General features: G+C 40.1%; 4 protein-coding genes across 5 annotated transcripts; 2 read left to right on the top strand and 2 right to left on the bottom strand.

The window, feature by feature from the left end:
• The first annotated feature begins 330 nt into the window (after positions 1–330).
• Positions 331–2,452, top strand: LOC111202832 (rhodanese-like/PpiC domain-containing protein 12, chloroplastic). Its single transcript, XM_022695833.2, has 8 exons — positions 331–673; positions 762–878; positions 1,004–1,095; positions 1,340–1,440; positions 1,515–1,619; positions 1,830–1,938; positions 2,117–2,167; positions 2,247–2,452. The coding sequence occupies exons 1-8, from the start codon at positions 439–441 to the stop codon at positions 2,325–2,327; spliced, it is 891 nt and encodes a 296-aa protein (XP_022551554.1). The 5' UTR covers positions 331–438; the 3' UTR covers positions 2,328–2,452.
• Positions 2,453–2,568: 116 nt separating this feature from the next.
• LOC106425808 (calcium-dependent protein kinase 34-like) lies at positions 2,569–5,093 on the top strand. 2 transcript variants are annotated; one of them, XM_013866525.3, is made up of 7 exons: positions 2,569–3,583; positions 3,679–3,831; positions 3,902–4,017; positions 4,098–4,265; positions 4,352–4,479; positions 4,566–4,665; positions 4,753–5,093. In XM_013866525.3, the coding sequence occupies exons 1-7, from the start codon at positions 2,791–2,793 to the stop codon at positions 4,846–4,848; spliced, it is 1,554 nt and encodes a 517-aa protein (XP_013721979.3). In that variant the 5' UTR covers positions 2,569–2,790; the 3' UTR covers positions 4,849–5,093.
• A 2,490-nt stretch (positions 5,094–7,583) lies between these two features.
• LOC111202530 (tol-Pal system protein TolA-like) lies at positions 7,584–13,500 on the bottom strand. The gene is made up of 5 exons (XM_022695361.2): positions 13,428–13,500; positions 13,159–13,348; positions 12,923–13,062; positions 12,766–12,839; positions 7,584–12,684 (listed from the first exon to the last, which is right to left on the bottom strand). Exon 5 carries the CDS (start codon positions 10,128–10,130, stop codon positions 9,288–9,290), a length of 843 nt encoding a protein of 280 aa, XP_022551082.2. The 5' UTR covers positions 10,131–12,684; positions 12,766–12,839; positions 12,923–13,062; positions 13,159–13,348; positions 13,428–13,500; the 3' UTR covers positions 7,584–9,287.
• Positions 12,585–13,291, bottom strand: LOC125575017 (E3 ubiquitin-protein ligase HUWE1-like). Its single transcript, XM_048747754.1, has 4 exons — positions 13,159–13,291; positions 12,923–13,062; positions 12,766–12,839; positions 12,585–12,684 (listed from the first exon to the last, which is right to left on the bottom strand). The coding sequence occupies exons 1-4, from the start codon at positions 13,289–13,291 to the stop codon at positions 12,585–12,587; spliced, it is 447 nt and encodes a 148-aa protein (XP_048603711.1).
• Positions 13,501–15,057: the final 1,557 nt, after the last annotated feature.

Below are 15,057 nucleotides of genomic sequence, written 5' to 3'. Positions count from 1 at the left end.
TATGAACTCCTTCTTCGGGTTCACTAATGCAGAAAACAACAAATACAGGTTCATAACTATTTATGGCCTCACCAAAAAATATTAAAAAATTTGGGTGAACTCCAGTTGGGGGGTCAACCAGTGCTGATGCTCTTATGTTTTTTGGGCTAGGATCGGTTGATTCTGCTGACTTATGTTTCTAGAAGATTCTGTTTGCTCTTGCTAGCTTTAGGCCCTGAGAGGCTGAGAGTACTTGTTTACTCGTCAGCTTAGTATCTCAAAAATGTATTCCTCTAATGTATCTTTCCAAGTTCAATACAAGTTCTAAACATTCCGAGAATTACTCGAAAGTTGTGACCATAATAAAAGCAATTTTATGTGGGACCCACACTTATCCTTAACTTAAGTGGTAGACTCTCTCTCTCTTCCACATTCGAAGTCCACTTGATCCCCCTCAATATGTTTAGAGTGACCGGGATTCTTTCACCGGCGCCATCTCCGGCGGCAGCATGTGTCTCCGCCGCTCTGAGACTCTCCGCTGTTCCCACACTCGCTTTCGCATCTCCTCCACATCCCCGCTGGTTCTCGACCTTCTCCCGTTCATTTCTCGGCGGACGGTTCTCTACGCTCCGGTCGCGCGTTCTTTCCCCGTACCAGATTAGGCTCTCTGGCTTCTCGGCTCTCAAAGCGAGAGGTACCTAACTGTTTCTCCCCTTACGCGCTGTACCTCAAAGACTTGATTGCGAGCTTGTGATTATGTATGTATCTTTTTCTTCTTCCAGCTTCAGCTTCGTTTAGCAGTGGGAGTAGTCCAACTAGAGAGATTCTGGTGCAGCATGTGCTTGGGCAGGAGGGTGATTCTGCGCTCTTTGCTGAGCTCCAGAAGAGAATCTTGGATGGTCTGATTCCTTTATTCTCTTTTCATCCGTTCGATTCCTATATAGGCCTGTAAAACTTAGACAGTTAGATAACCTTCCGTTGTTTCTAGAGTACTGAGATTCAAGTATTTTTTTTCGTTGTGAAGGAGAGGATATGAGTGATCTTGCAGCTGAGTACTCTATTTGTCCTTCCAAAAAGGAGGGTGGCTTACTTGGATGGGTCAAACTAGGTCAAATGGTAATGCCTCTCTTCAAAATTGTTATGAGATTGGTATTGATATTATATTGTCACAGGCAATTGTGTGTTGTAATAATTATCCTTGCTTCATTAACTGTTAGTATTCACATTCATGTGCAATTGCAACTGGAACTAGTAGATTGTAACCAATGATAGAAGTAGTTCCGCAATGCTTGGAAGAACTTTGGCAAGTTCCTGCAACAATAAGAGAATGATAGACTAGACCACTTCAAATTGTTTTCAGGTACCAGAGTTTGAGGAAGCTGCGTTTAAAGCAGAGCTTAATCATGTGGTGACGTGTAAAACCCAATTTGGCTGGCACTTATTGCAAGTTCTATCTGAGAGGTATAACTCTTCTGTAAACCATCCTCTGACGTTTTCTACCGACTGTTGTAACGGGAAAAGAATTATATTGACAGGGAACCTGTGAAAGATATCCAGGTGGAGGAGCTGCATTCCAAAATGCAAGATCCACTTTTCATGGAAGAGGCTCAGTTAGTTGACGTCAGAGAACCTGACGAGATGTAATTTCCTTTCTATTTCTCATCTTAGACATAATACTTTTCCTTCTTCACTGGAGGCCAATGGATTAAGCTTCCTACTCTCTAAATATATGACAAACTTATGATGTGTGTGTATTTTGCAGAGTTTGATTTTCTTAGATACAATTGATCTTAGAAGAATGACAAAGTATCCATAGTAGTTTACATTGTTTTTGTTACTACTTGTACCAGAGCCAAAGCATCCTTGCCTGGATTTCAAGTGTTCCCTCTCCGCCAATTTGAAACCTGGGCGCCAGAAATCACTTCAAAGCTGAACCCTGACAAGGATACATTCGTCATGGTATGTTGTTAAGTCTCATCCGCCAATACATATGCTATAAGCTTGAAAAAAAGTTTAGTTGCTCAACTCTTACTATGGTCTCTAATGATTTTAAGATGATGATATGACTAAAGAAACCTCAGATGTTAAAATGATTCTTAAGTTCTGAGTCGTGGCCTTTGTTTCCTATATATGCAAGTGTAAGGCTGGTGGCAGGTCGTTGAAAGTCGCAAACTGGCTGCAGTCTCAGGTAAAACGCTGTTCCAGCTCCTTATCATATTAGTTTGTTAACATCTTGATGTGTTGTCTTGTCTCGTCTTGTTCCACAGGGCTTCAAGAGTGTACACACTGTGGCTGGTGGAATACAAGCTTATTCTCTCAAGGTCGACCCATCAATCCCTACTTACTGAAACTAGAGCCTCATCCTATAATTTTCTCTCTATTTCTTGTATTCTTATTCCAAATAATTTCAAATATTATATAATATAATGTTCAAATTAGACATTATAATATACAAGCAACCTTCCAAATTCTCCATGAAATGCTCTCAACCTTTTGTAAAAATTCCTAAAATAAACAAATCTAATATAGCTTAAATTAACAAAGCACAGAGAGGCGTGTGGTTCCTAGGAGACGTTTTGAAAAACTGAAGGCCAGCAAAAAGAAAACTACTTGCAAAAACAGAAAAATGCTATTCATAGCCATTTCATAAGCAAAACCTCCTAAACATTTCTTGCTAAAGAAGAAACCAAACCCTAAACAAACAGACAGAGGAAGTAAGAAGAGAAAAAAAAAAATCTTTCAAAAATCGTATTTTTTTTTTCTCTTCTTGGTTGAGAGCTTTCTTCCTCTCCCCTTGCCCTTTAAGCAACAATGGGAAATTGTTGCGGACGAGACACAGGGAACAACAATGGCGAACCCACTTATGAAAATGGAGTCAGTGCTGAAGCCTCTGTGAAAGCTTCTAGACACCCACCAGCATCTCCCCCTCCTGCAACCAAACAAGGCCCCATAGGTCCCGTCTTAGGCCGACCAATGGAAGATATAAAAAGCTCATACACCTTAGGGAAAGAGCTCGGTCGAGGACAGTTTGGCGTGACACATCTCTGCACACAAAAGGCCACGGGTCTGCAGTTCGCGTGCAAAACCATCGCCAAGAGAAAGCTGGTGAACAAAGAGGACATCGAAGATGTGAGAAGAGAGGTGCAGATAATGCACCACTTGACGGGTCAACCGAACATCGTGGAGCTTAAAGGAGCCTATGAGGATAAACATTCAGTGCATTTGGTCATGGAGCTTTGCGCAGGAGGAGAGTTGTTCGATAGGATCATTGCTAAAGGACATTACTCTGAGAGAGCCGCTGCTTCCTTGCTAAGGACCATTGTTCAGATTATCCATACTTGTCATTCCATGGGGGTTATTCATAGGGACTTGAAGCCTGAGAACTTTTTGCTTCTTAACAAAGATGAGAACTCTCCTCTCAAGGCAACAGACTTTGGTCTGTCTGTTTTTTACAAGCCAGGAGAGGAGTTTAAAGATATTGTGGGAAGTGCTTATTACATTGCACCTGAGGTTTTGAAGAGGAAGTATGGACCAGAGGCTGATATTTGGAGCATTGGTGTCATGTTGTATATCCTCTTGTCCGGTGTTCCACCTTTCTGGGCTGGTAATTATAAGATCGTTGACTCGCTCTTTATCTATCTATCTATCTATCTCAAAACAAAAACATAAAAATTTGATCTATCATTCATATTTGTACAGAGTCGGAGAATGGGATTTTCAACGCCATTCTAAGCGGACAGATTGATTTTTCGACCGATCCATGGCCAGCCATCTCACATCAGGCAAAGGATCTTGTTAGGAAGATGCTAAACTCTGATCCAAAACAGAGATTAACCGCTGCTCAAGTTCTCAGTAAGCACCTTCCTATTTCAAGAACAAGAATGCAGCTCCTATAATAACATTTTTTTTGTTTTCCTTAAAGACCATCCATGGATCAAGGAGGATGGAGAAGCACCAGATGTTCCTCTTGACAATGCTGTTATGTCAAGGCTCAAGCAATTCAAAGCGATGAACAATTTCAAGAAAGTTGCTTTAAGGGTAAGTTTATTCTGTCTTCTCAAAAGCATATACATAATATATGATGATGACTCTATTGGTCTCACTGGCCTCATAAACAGGTTATAGCCGGGTGCTTATCAGAGGAAGAAATCATGGGGCTGAAGGAGATGTTTAAAGGCATGGACACTGATGACAGCGGAACAATAACTCTTGAGGAACTAAGACAGGGACTTGCCAAGCAAGGTACAAGGTTGTCTGAATATGAAGTCCAGCAACTAATGGAAGCAGTAAGACTTTTTCTTTTGTTCTTGTGTGCTATCTTTCTATCTACTAAGATGCATAAATAACTGATTTTTGTTTATGTTTCCTATAGGCTGATGCGGACGGAAATGGAACAATAGACTATGGAGAATTTATAGCAGCAACAATGCACATCAATAGACTTGACAGAGAAGAGCATCTCTACTCAGCATTCCAACACTTTGACAAAGACAACAGTGGGTAAGCAACCAGAACATTGTATATAAACAGTTTCTGATATAGTTTAGTTGAAACCAACTAAACAAAATGATGGTGTTGGTTTCTAGATATATTACAATGGAAGAGCTGGAGCAAGCCCTGAGGGAGTTCGGCATGAATGATGGCAGGGACATTAAAGAAATCATCTCTGAGGTTGATGGAGACAATGTAAGAAAGACCCTTTTCACTAACTTTGATAACTTTGATGAACATTCAACAATAAATATTTATAAAAGAAACATTTCATTTGTGTAGGATGGGAGGATAAACTATGAGGAGTTTGTGGCAATGATGAGAAAAGGAAACCCAGATCCCAACCCTAAGAAGAGGCGTGAAATGTCTTTTAAATGATGGAAGAGACATGTCAGAAGCACATAAGAAAGTCAAGAAGAAGAAAAAAGTTAATTCTAAAGTATAGGCTTGGGTTGCTCATGATTCAAACTGTGGAGAAGAGAAGACACACCAAGACAAAGAGAAAAAAGGTGTTTCATGTTTTGTAAGATTTTAATGCTTGTCTAATACTGATTTTAAGTTTCAGAGGTTTCTCATTGTATCAAAATCCTTCTATCAATTCAAATTTGCATTAGTGATGTTTATAAATCAAGCCAGGTCGTAGTAGTTGTTGAGTAAAGTGCTCAGATACTCTTAATGAGGCAAAAAGTGATTCGGCGTACTCTCACGTGATCTGTCATACTCTTATCCATTAAGATACTCTTCACCTCGATGGTTAAAGTCGAAAGTGCCCCTCTCTACTTGACCAATCAAAATTCTCTCTACTTGGCCAATCAAAACGCTCCTCTACTTGACCAATCAGAAAAAAACGTGATTTATCTCTCTCTTGTCCAGGTGGATTTTGTTCATTTTGTTTTTTAGTTTTAATTGTTCTCTCTCCTCCCTAATTCTCTCTCTCTTCTCGAATTTGGCGGGTAGGCGAAGAAACCTGGAACTCTTGTACGAGCAATCCTTCGAATGTAAAGGAGATTGCGGCTCGCGTGGATGAGAAATTGATCCCCAACCCAGGTCAAATATACTTCAGGTAAAGCATTATCTTGGTCTGTATCTTATAACCCCATCATAGTGGACTCGAATGAAGGAAGAAATGTTTTTCTTTTGGTTGGGATTGTTAGCAGTAGATTTCGAATATTTGGGTGTCAATTAGGGGATAACGGGAATGTTTGGGATTTGTATGGTGTGTTTGTTATGGAATTGGATTATCAAAGCTGAAATCCGGAATGAATAGGGTGAACGATAAAAGTGTAATTAGGTGAAACTTAACTATTGACAAAAATGTGTAAAAAAGTATAACTTAGTATTACTTTAATAGCAAAACTGTATAACTAGGATTACTTTAATTGTATAATTTTTATTTGGTACAACAAATAATGGGTTATTCTTCTACAAACATACACTTCGACTATGATGGACATTATGCGAAATCTGGAGATGATTATGAATGGATTCCAAGCGATAGTCGTTTGTATGGTATATCCTTTAAGACATTGGATGAGATCACTTATTCGTTTTTGAAAGAGAGGATATGCAAGAAGAAGAGCATAGATCCGTGTTTAAAGAGGCTGAATATGAGTTACATTCCACTGGTAGTAGAACCTAAGAGGCAATCATATATTTTGGATGATGAAGATGTGTATGTGTATCTGACATCAGTGGATAAAGACGGAAGAAGAAGTATTTTGCATGTAGAGGTCATCGAAGAAATGGAAATAGTTCCAGTAATGGAGCAACAATCAGTAGTTGAGAAAGAAAGCTCATATGGTGGGAACTATAGTGAGCTTGCAAGTGGATTACCCGAAGTTGAAGGTAATCCGGTTGAAGGTAATTCGGTTGAAGGTAATCCGGGTGAACTCACTCTAGTAACTGGCATTGAAGAAGCAGAAATATATCTACCGGGGTCTGAACGGGTGGAGAATGTTGTTAATGGAAAAACCGTGGAAGGGGGCATTAACGTTATTAATGGAGAAGCCAACGAAAGCGGCATTAATGTTGTTAATGGAGAAGACGGCGAAGGGGGCATTAATGTTGATAATGGAGAAGACGGCGAAGGGGGCGTTGGTTTGGACAACAGAGTGGACAATGAGGGTGACGTGGATAACTCTATGGGTGTTCGTCCTAGTTGGGAATATGTTGAGCTCCCACGTGTTGAAAAAATAATTGCAGTGGTTAAAGAGTGGGAAGATGGTTTGGGTCTTCAGTTGTTTCAAGAATTTCCGAGTAAAGAAGCTGTGAAAGATATTATTGATAGAGCATCACAGAAGAACTGTTTCGGAATCAGTATCTCCAACTCGGACAGGAGTCGATATGTGGTGAAATGTCGGGGAGCAGCTGAAGGTTGTAAATGGGGTGTGAGAGCTACAAAGATAGCTAATTCTGAAGCATTCTCGATTAGAACATACATGAAGATGCATTCATGCTCTCGCGCAACTTCAAGTACTGGAGTGAAAAGGAAAGTTACACCAAGATGTGTTGCAACTATTGTGCAGAAGGATTATCCAGGACTATATGAGACACCAACTGCGAAAGTCCTGCTCGGTATGGTGCAAAGGAAATTGGGTGTGGAAGTGTCGTATACGACATGTTTGAGAGGAAAAAAGCAAGCTATTGCGGATATGCGTGGTGATCCCGAGACAGGATACAAAATATTGCCTTCTTATTTGTATATGTTAGAGAAGGTGAACCCGGATACAAGAACAAGTTTGGTACTGGATAAACACAACCGGTTCAAATACCTATTTGTTGCGTTGGGAGCCTCCATTGAAGGTTTTGAATACATGAGGAAAGTCATCACTGTGGATGCAACTTTCCTGAAGACTGTTGAAGGTGGTTGTTTAGTTATTGCCACGGCTAAGGATCCAAACCTTCACCATTATCCAATAGCCTTTGATGTCGTTGATGGGGGAGAAAAACGAAAGCTGGAAGTGGTTTTTCATGATGTTGAAAACTGTTATACCGGATTCGACGGAATTGGTGTTTGTTTCAGACAGAAATGCAAGTCTGATAAAAGCTGTTGCTGTAGTGTATCAGATGTCTAAACATGGGTATTGTATCTGGCATCTATCGCACAATGTGAAAGGTAGTGTCGCCCAGTCCAGGGACGAGGTTGCACTACAATTCAGAAAAGTTGCGACGCTTTATTCAGAGACTGAGTTTGATAAGCAGTATAAAGAATTTAGGGAGAGGTATCCATCGTGTACTGTGTATCTTGATAAAAGTGTCGATGTAAAAAAGTGGGCGAAGTGTCATTTCCCCGGTGCAAGGTACAACATAGACACCTCTAATTGTGTGGAGTCTTTGAATGCGCTGTTTGAAAAGGCGCGAAGGATGGCTTTATTGCCTATGCTTGATACAGTTATTGACAAAATGGCTGAGTGGTTCAACAGACATAGGAAGGATGCAGCAGAAGGACCGTCGTCTCGAAATTGGTTCCTTATGTGGAGAACAAAATGCATGACAGAGTACCGAAAGGTTCAAAACTTACAGTGACTTTGCTGAACAGTTTTGAGCTTGAATACAGTGTTATTGGAGAAGACGGGAAGACTTATATAGTGGATTTGCAGAAGCATACTTGCAGTTGCAAGAAGTTTGATATAGATAAATTCCCATGTAGACATGCAATAGGCGCTATCGAGGTGTCTCGGGACCCAAATAAATTCCCAGTTAGTAAATCTTCGAAGAGAGACATCGACATGCTTGGCTTCGTGGAGGATGCCCAGTGTGGGATTCCTACCAGATGCCCTTGTGGGGGAACAATAATCAACGAGGTGTCTCCGGACCCGAAGTATCCAACTGATTTTGATGCTCTACCGGGGAGAAAATACTTCACTTGCATAAATTTTGAGGTAATTTATGGATACTTTCGGGTTTTATGTGCAGATTTTGATACTTCCCCGTTTTACGTGTAGAATGATGGCTTCCATTTCCGTCAACCATGGGTCTTCGGAGTCTAGGAAGAGGTTGAAATGTTAAGAAAGCGTGTGGATGCGATGGCTGCAGAGATAGCTGAATTGAAGTACAATCTTACTCGTCCGAATCCTACCACTCCATGAGATGTGTCCGGTCCATGACATTTGTCTACTATCTGTTGTTGTTGTTTGCTTGAGATTATGTTTGAGATTCAATTATGTTTGCTTGAGATTATGTTTGCTAAGTTGAAAGTGAAACTTATTAAAGTTTTCCCTACTCTCTCTCATTCCCGATACGTTATATTCACGAAGTTAGACTAAGTTGAACGTGAATCTTACTAAAGTTTCCCCTACTCTCTCATTCACGATCTACTAATTATGTTATATTCACGAAGTTAGACTAAGTTGAACGTGAAACTTACTAAAGTTTCCCCTACTCTCTCATTCACGATCTACTAATTACGTTATATTCACGAAGTTAGACTAAGTTGAACGTGAAACTTACTAAAGTTTCCCCTACTCTCTCATTCACGATCTACTAATTACGTTATATTCACGAAGTTAGACTAAGTTGAACGTGAAACTTACTAAAGTTTCCCCTACTCTCTCATTCACGATCTACTAATTACGTTATATTCACGAAGTTAGACTAAGTTGAGGGTGAAAACTAAGTTGAGCGTGAAACTTACTAAAGTTTCCCCTACTCTCTCTCATTCACGATCTACTAATTACGTTTGCTTCACGAAGTTAGACTAAGTTATAGATAACATAAGTCTTAAATACCATAAGTTATAGATAACATAAGTCTTAAGTTATGAAGTTAGACAGAATTCACTCCGTCTTCAAGCACATTAAAACAACAACATACGAAATTCACTCCGTCTTCTGCTTCTTCTGGGCTGCGTCCTCCTCAGCTGCCTTCTTACCTGCTGCCTTTTTATCTGGTGTCTTCTTACCTGGTGCCTTCTTACCTGGTGCCTTCTCAGCTGCTGTCTTCTCAGCTGCCTTCTTACTTCTTGTACCAACGGGACTAAACCTACTTTTCGCACGAACTGCTTCATTTCCATCATCCTCTCTTGGCCTCTTCTTTTTCATCTCTAAACTTCTCTCGAACTCCGCTGCATGTGCATACATCTCTGCATCAGTGTCATCCATGTCACCATCGCCCCCCTGATTTTCATTTGTAACATCCTCGATGAAACCACCATCTTTACTGTCACTACCATCCTCTTCTTCCGACTCTTTATTGTCACTACCATCGTCTTCCCCCGACTCATCATCCTCACTACTATCATCTTGGTCAGTCTGCTTTTGAGGGGCATCTTGGTCCGCCTGCTTCTGAGGGGCATCTTGGTCTGCCGGCTTGTCACTCAACCTAAGACTTTTCACCTCCTCTTCTAAAAGAGCTAGCTTATGCGACAATGAAGTGACTTTTTCGTTCATTTCCTTCATAGCCTCTCGGACTGCATTCATAAGCCGACCTTCCATCGCTTGAAAAGCAGATTCAGGAGTAGCTCCAGTAGCCTCTACCGAATCTGCATGAGCCTGACCAGATTCTGCATGAGCCTGACCTTCATTACGAGATGTACGAGCCTCAAAATCAATGCCGAACTGTTCTTCAAAGAAAACTTGTTTCTTCCCTTTCCGTTTTATCTTCGTCCAACGATCAACTGCTGCATCATCGTCGTCATCGGCCCAACAACTTTCCTTGTCCATCCATATGGTTTCCAGAAGTTTCTTCTCAGCTGCTGTTGCTACCAAGATACTCTCAATATCCTGTGGCAAAAACACAAAAAAACATTAATTATCTTAGTTTCACCAAGTTTTCATAAGTCTCATAAATCCCTTCTCCTTAATTCGACTACACATAAAACATCAATTACCTTTGTACTATTACCAATTTTATCATTCACAGCATTCAGACTGAATTCCCTGGTTCCACTTTTGCGTTTGTACTGCATCTTGCACATCCGCGGGCAACCACTGCGTGCACCACTCACATTTTCTCGGAAATGGTTCCTCAAGCTTGGAATTGCCTCAAAGGCCAACAACTACGGACACACAACAAAAGGACATTAACATCAATTAAACAATAACACAACTAATTAGAAGAGAGCTTAAGAATACCTCCAAAAGGATAGGAAAGCTTGTAAAAACCCAAATCGTCGGTGCAACCCCATCACATTTCTCCAAGAAGGTAGAGACATCTTTCAAGTTATGTTCGAATGCATACCGTCCCCAAGGGAACGTTTCACACGCATCTAGGTCATCAACAACAGTCATGAAGAAACTGTCCACAGGTGATGCTCCCTCACCACTCTTTCGGCCTCCGACGAGGATGCTGGCTAAGAAGTACATAGCAGCCATCTTCTTACGATCCTCAGATGGCTTTGATTTCATTGCCAACATCTGCATCTCCAGGTCAGCGTATGTTACCCTTTTCCCTTCAAAATACTTGTTCATGAATGTTGTACCACCCAACCTCTCATGGTTGGGGGGATACTCATGGCAGTATAGTTCAGAAATGAGTTCTAATTCTCTGAGAGAGTATCGGATTGGGACGCCATTAACAGCAAACCATAACTCATGCTTCTTCGCAACACAAGCTGATCGCAAAACGAGAACCCACATTCCCATCCACTTCTGCTTTCGGTTTTTAATATGGAAGAAATGTTGGAATTGTGGGTGCTCTATGAACCATTTCACCTCCTTCTCTTTCAGGATCGTTTGTATATTTCTTATCGCATTGTCAATGTAACATTTTCCTGAAAGCTTTATAGACTTTTGATACTGGCTTGAAGGAAAGTGCAACTTCAGCGGTCGCATTCCTTCTTCTTCGTCATCAACAAACTGCACTCAAGTGAAAACCGGATCACGTACTACATCTTACAACCATCAACATATAGTTTCACAAAGTTGGACTTAGTTCAGCCAGCACTCACTTGAAGTTTTTCTTGGTTTCACTAACTCTAAATTCCACTTAGTTTTCCACACTTACTAATCTTTCACTAATCATCTTTCTAGAGGGAGTGTTTTCAATTTGAATACTTACCGACTCTGCATGCGACTTAGTATGTCGTACCAATTGGATCGCCCTTTCATCAGCTTCTTCGTCGTTTTTTCGGGGCTCCATTTCCTCATCCCCTTCTTTGGCCTTATTCTCTCCTTCGTCTCCGGCTTCCTTCTCTTTTTCTCTTCCGTCTACTTCTCTTGATTCCTCATCTCGGGGACTTTGGTCGGTTCCCGGGGCGACAGATTTGTCGATGGCTTCTCCGGATAATGTAACCATAGCCATAGACATGTCCTCTCCTCCTACACTAATCGAGCCGTCTTCTTTTGCCTTCGGATCATGTCGATTCAACATGATTTGGGTTTTCATTCTCGATTGAGATTCACAATATTCATTCGCAATTGAGTGAGTAGGGTTTTCAGAATTCAAAATTGAGTTCTGAGAGACAGATTCGACGGTGAACTTTATTAATTTTTACTAGTTCATTTAAGTAATATTCTTACTTTTCACCGTCTTTTCAACCAATAAGGACAGAGAGGGGAAATGTATTCGGGAATTAAAAGAAATTAAAATTTTCGGGAACTGGGTATCCGATTTTTTTGGGTCGGTAATGGGTCCGGGTTCGGATAGTCCTTGGTAGAGTTGTAATTATCTAAGTTTCTCTTGCTTTCTTCATCTTTTACTAAATTTTCGAATTAAAATAAAGATATATTTAATTCAAAATCCGGTCAGTTTCGGGCAGGAATATCTCGGCTCTCTTTTTTCGGGCAGGAGTACCTGAGCGTTTAATTCGTAGTTGTTGCCTTGGGTCTTTTGGTTCTTCTCCTCGATGGACCCTATTTTGTTGACCCTTGGTGTGAATCTGAGGCTGTCTAGATCCCGTCTGAATGTGATATTCAGTTTCTGCAAGAGCAGTCAAAACATGTTTACTTGACATCCTGATGATAACCATTCAACTTGGTGTTAGTTAAACTTTGTGATATTTTGTAGCTTTCATGGAAGACACAGGGAACATCTGATCAATAACACACGACTATAAATAAGTTCAAATCCATTGGCACACACATGCACCTCTATAGCAACGATCAATGGCTACAATTTATAATAAAATGAAAAAGCAAGCAAATCAGTATGATTGTCTATCTAAAAGAAAGACCCCACTACCCAAAACAAAAACGATCACACCCTTGAATGGCTTTTAGTAACTTATCCCTAAGTTGCTCCTTTGTAGAGTATCTTGGAAGGTCTAGTTGTTTAGCACTGCAATAGAAAAGAAATGAATTAGTTGATAGACAAGGTGTAAAAAAAAAATTAGATGTATAAGATATATTTCTTTTAAACCATGTATGTCCAGCAGGTAGACGGTTAGTAGCCCCACTTCTCACGATAGTCAGTTCCAAGCCGTCTGACGGGACCTGAAAACAAAATCAATTAAACAACAACAAATTCCAACTAAAGACATCCAATGTTTATCCTGAAATTGATCATTTCACCGTACCCGTTGTGTTCCAGTGACGAAGCCAAGAAATTTAGCCTTGTCACTGTGCTCGAAAGACTCTAACACCTCCCAGAACCATTGAATTACAACATCATCTCCTACGTAGTTCACATAGATTGCTGTTTGTTTCAAAGCCTCAACTATAAAAGAAAGAAAAAAAGAAAAAGAAAAGTCAATCAATTAAAAATATGAGTCAATTGAACACATAAGAATTAAATATAAGAGTTCAAACTTACCGTGAATAGTAGGCATGCCACTCATAGCATCCCTAAGCTCTTCGGCGTTGAAGATTGCGGCATTCTTCTGTGGGATAAGTTCATGGAAACCTTTGAGGAAGGCCAGGAGTTTGTCGTCTATAGCTCCTGTCATAAAGTACTATGCCTCCTCTTCAATGTACTTTTGAACACTTTCTTTGGTCACCATGGTCTGTCAAAATGAAAAGAAAAATAATCAGCAACATTTTGAAATTAAAGAGAACTAAAAAAAAAATAGAAATGTATCATACATCATTGTCACGAAACCACAAGCCGAATGACTCTATCACTTGTGGGTTCTTCTCACAAAAAGAAAACAAAAACAATACAAACATCAGTTTCACGAGTAATCAAATTGAATGTTAAAACATATACTTCAACTCAAACCTGCAACAGTTTTTCCCACTCGTTGAACAGTTCATGATCCATAGTCTTCATGTCATGATATGTGATGTCATCTCCAATCATGTGTTTATAAAACGAAGGAGTGAATGTACGTAACATCCATGATGTTATTGGATGACAATGCAAACGCCACCTACAAAGAACATTTCCCAAAGTAGAGAAGATAAAGCAATGAAAAGGCCATCATATATTACCTAAATAAAATCAAACAGTTAGAAAGGTCAATGTATATATATATATATTAATTACCACACAGGCCGATGAATGTGTAGTACGAAGGGTGGACACGAGATTGAAGGTTTGGCTGATAGGTCAGTGAGCATTCAGCAGCACTGAAAAGCTCGGGTTCTTTTGCATCTTTAGAAATTAGATTCTCAGGTTCCAACGCATCTGCCTTATTCCTTTGAACAATTAAAGCCTTTGACAGCAGTTGAAACCACTCTCTAGTCAGACCATTTAAATCAATGCCTTCCTCACCGTGAAAGCTCACACGTATACTGCTTCTTAAATCTAACGTGTTGCAGTTTTCAAACAGATGGTAGGACTGCCTAAACACGTGATCTCCAGTGTTGGTTCGAAATAGCTTGGCCCATCTTCAAAAACCTTTGCCTTGAAATATTTCCTTTTGTTGGCGAAATCAATCACTTCTGGCGTCTTCCACAACAAAGAAAACGAGTTGTCCAGCAGATAAATATCGTCTCTGATGAGTTGATTCAACATAATCATATGAGGCTCTGCAAACTTGAGATGATCTTCCTTCGTAATCTCACAAAATCTAAAGAAACTTTTGAAAACAGAAAGAGGCGAAGAAGTTGCTTGACCACTCAGTTCATCAATTGCCTCACACACTAACTTCCAGACAGGTTGTAGATCCAGGTTCAGCCTCACAAGGTCTTCTTTTTTTAATCAGCAAGTCTAGAAGATCAAGTATTTTCCAATAGGTCACTGAAACATCATTGATCAAGGTTCTTGCCATTTCTGAGAGTTTTTGAATGAAAAAATCCCGATGAGTCTCATGTGACCTGCTCAAAACTTGCATGACCTGTCGAGCTAAGTTGAAAAGATGTCTTGGTAGCCTGTCAAATGAGGAGGAGGATGGTGTTATAAAGAACTTATTAAAAAAAAAAAGACTTAAATAGATCAGGCAAACATTTACCTGTCCTTGCGGAAAAAAAATGCAAAGATTTTGAAGATCAGAAGGTTTCAACTCATCCAGAGAATATTTACTGCTTTCATCTTCCACCTTTGCATGACTGAGCACTGATCCTAGCAAATGCATGACCTAAAATAGCAAACATAAAACAGAAATTTAAGATGTGGACGAATGAGTTAGAGGCTGTAGTTCCAGGAGAAATGGATTTAAACTCATTCAAAACATACCAGCATCATTAGCTCTTTGGATGGCAGATTGAGCAGTTCCAGGAGAAGGGCCAAATCTCGTACTAAAAAAACTTCCAAAATAGGGTTACTACTTAT

Source organism: Brassica napus, chromosome C2, assembly GCF_020379485.1.
Source record: "Brassica napus cultivar Da-Ae chromosome C2, Da-Ae, whole genome shotgun sequence".
Taxonomy (NCBI): Eukaryota; Viridiplantae; Streptophyta; class Magnoliopsida; order Brassicales; family Brassicaceae; genus Brassica; species Brassica napus.
The sequence above is the reverse complement of the archived record's forward strand: the minus strand, read 5'-3'. Positions and strand labels throughout refer to the sequence as shown.

Excerpts from the sequence above, each read along its gene's own strand:
- LOC111202530 (XM_022695361.2), bottom strand. The coding sequence starts at position 10,130 with ATGGACAAGGAAAGTTGTTGGGCCGATGACGACGATGATGCAGCAGTT.
- LOC111202832 (XM_022695833.2), top strand. The coding sequence starts at position 439 with ATGTTTAGAGTGACCGGGATTCTTTCACCGGCGCCATCTCCGGCGGCA. Across the intron at positions 674-761 it reads CTCGGCTCTCAAAGCGAGAG|CTTCAGCTTCGTTTAGCAGT; the intron begins GTACCTAACTGT and ends TTCTTCTTCCAG. Across the intron at positions 879-1,003 it reads CCAGAAGAGAATCTTGGATG|GAGAGGATATGAGTGATCTT; the intron begins GTCTGATTCCTT and ends TTCGTTGTGAAG.
- LOC106425808 (XM_013866525.3), top strand. The coding sequence starts at position 2,791 with ATGGGAAATTGTTGCGGACGAGACACAGGGAACAACAATGGCGAACCC. Across the intron at positions 4,018-4,097 it reads TCAAGAAAGTTGCTTTAAGG|GTTATAGCCGGGTGCTTATC; the intron begins GTAAGTTTATTC and ends CCTCATAAACAG. Across the intron at positions 4,666-4,752 it reads CTGAGGTTGATGGAGACAAT|GATGGGAGGATAAACTATGA; the intron begins GTAAGAAAGACC and ends TCATTTGTGTAG.
- LOC125575017 (XM_048747754.1), bottom strand. The coding sequence starts at position 13,291 with ATGACAGGAGCTATAGACGACAAACTCCTGGCCTTCCTCAAAGGTTTC. Across the intron at positions 12,840-12,922 it reads TCGTCACTGGAACACAACGG|GTCCCGTCAGACGGCTTGGA; the intron begins GTACGGTGAAAT and ends TTTTGTTTTCAG. Across the intron at positions 12,685-12,765 it reads CTACCTGCTGGACATACATG|TGCTAAACAACTAGACCTTC; the intron begins GTTTAAAAGAAA and ends TTTCTATTGCAG.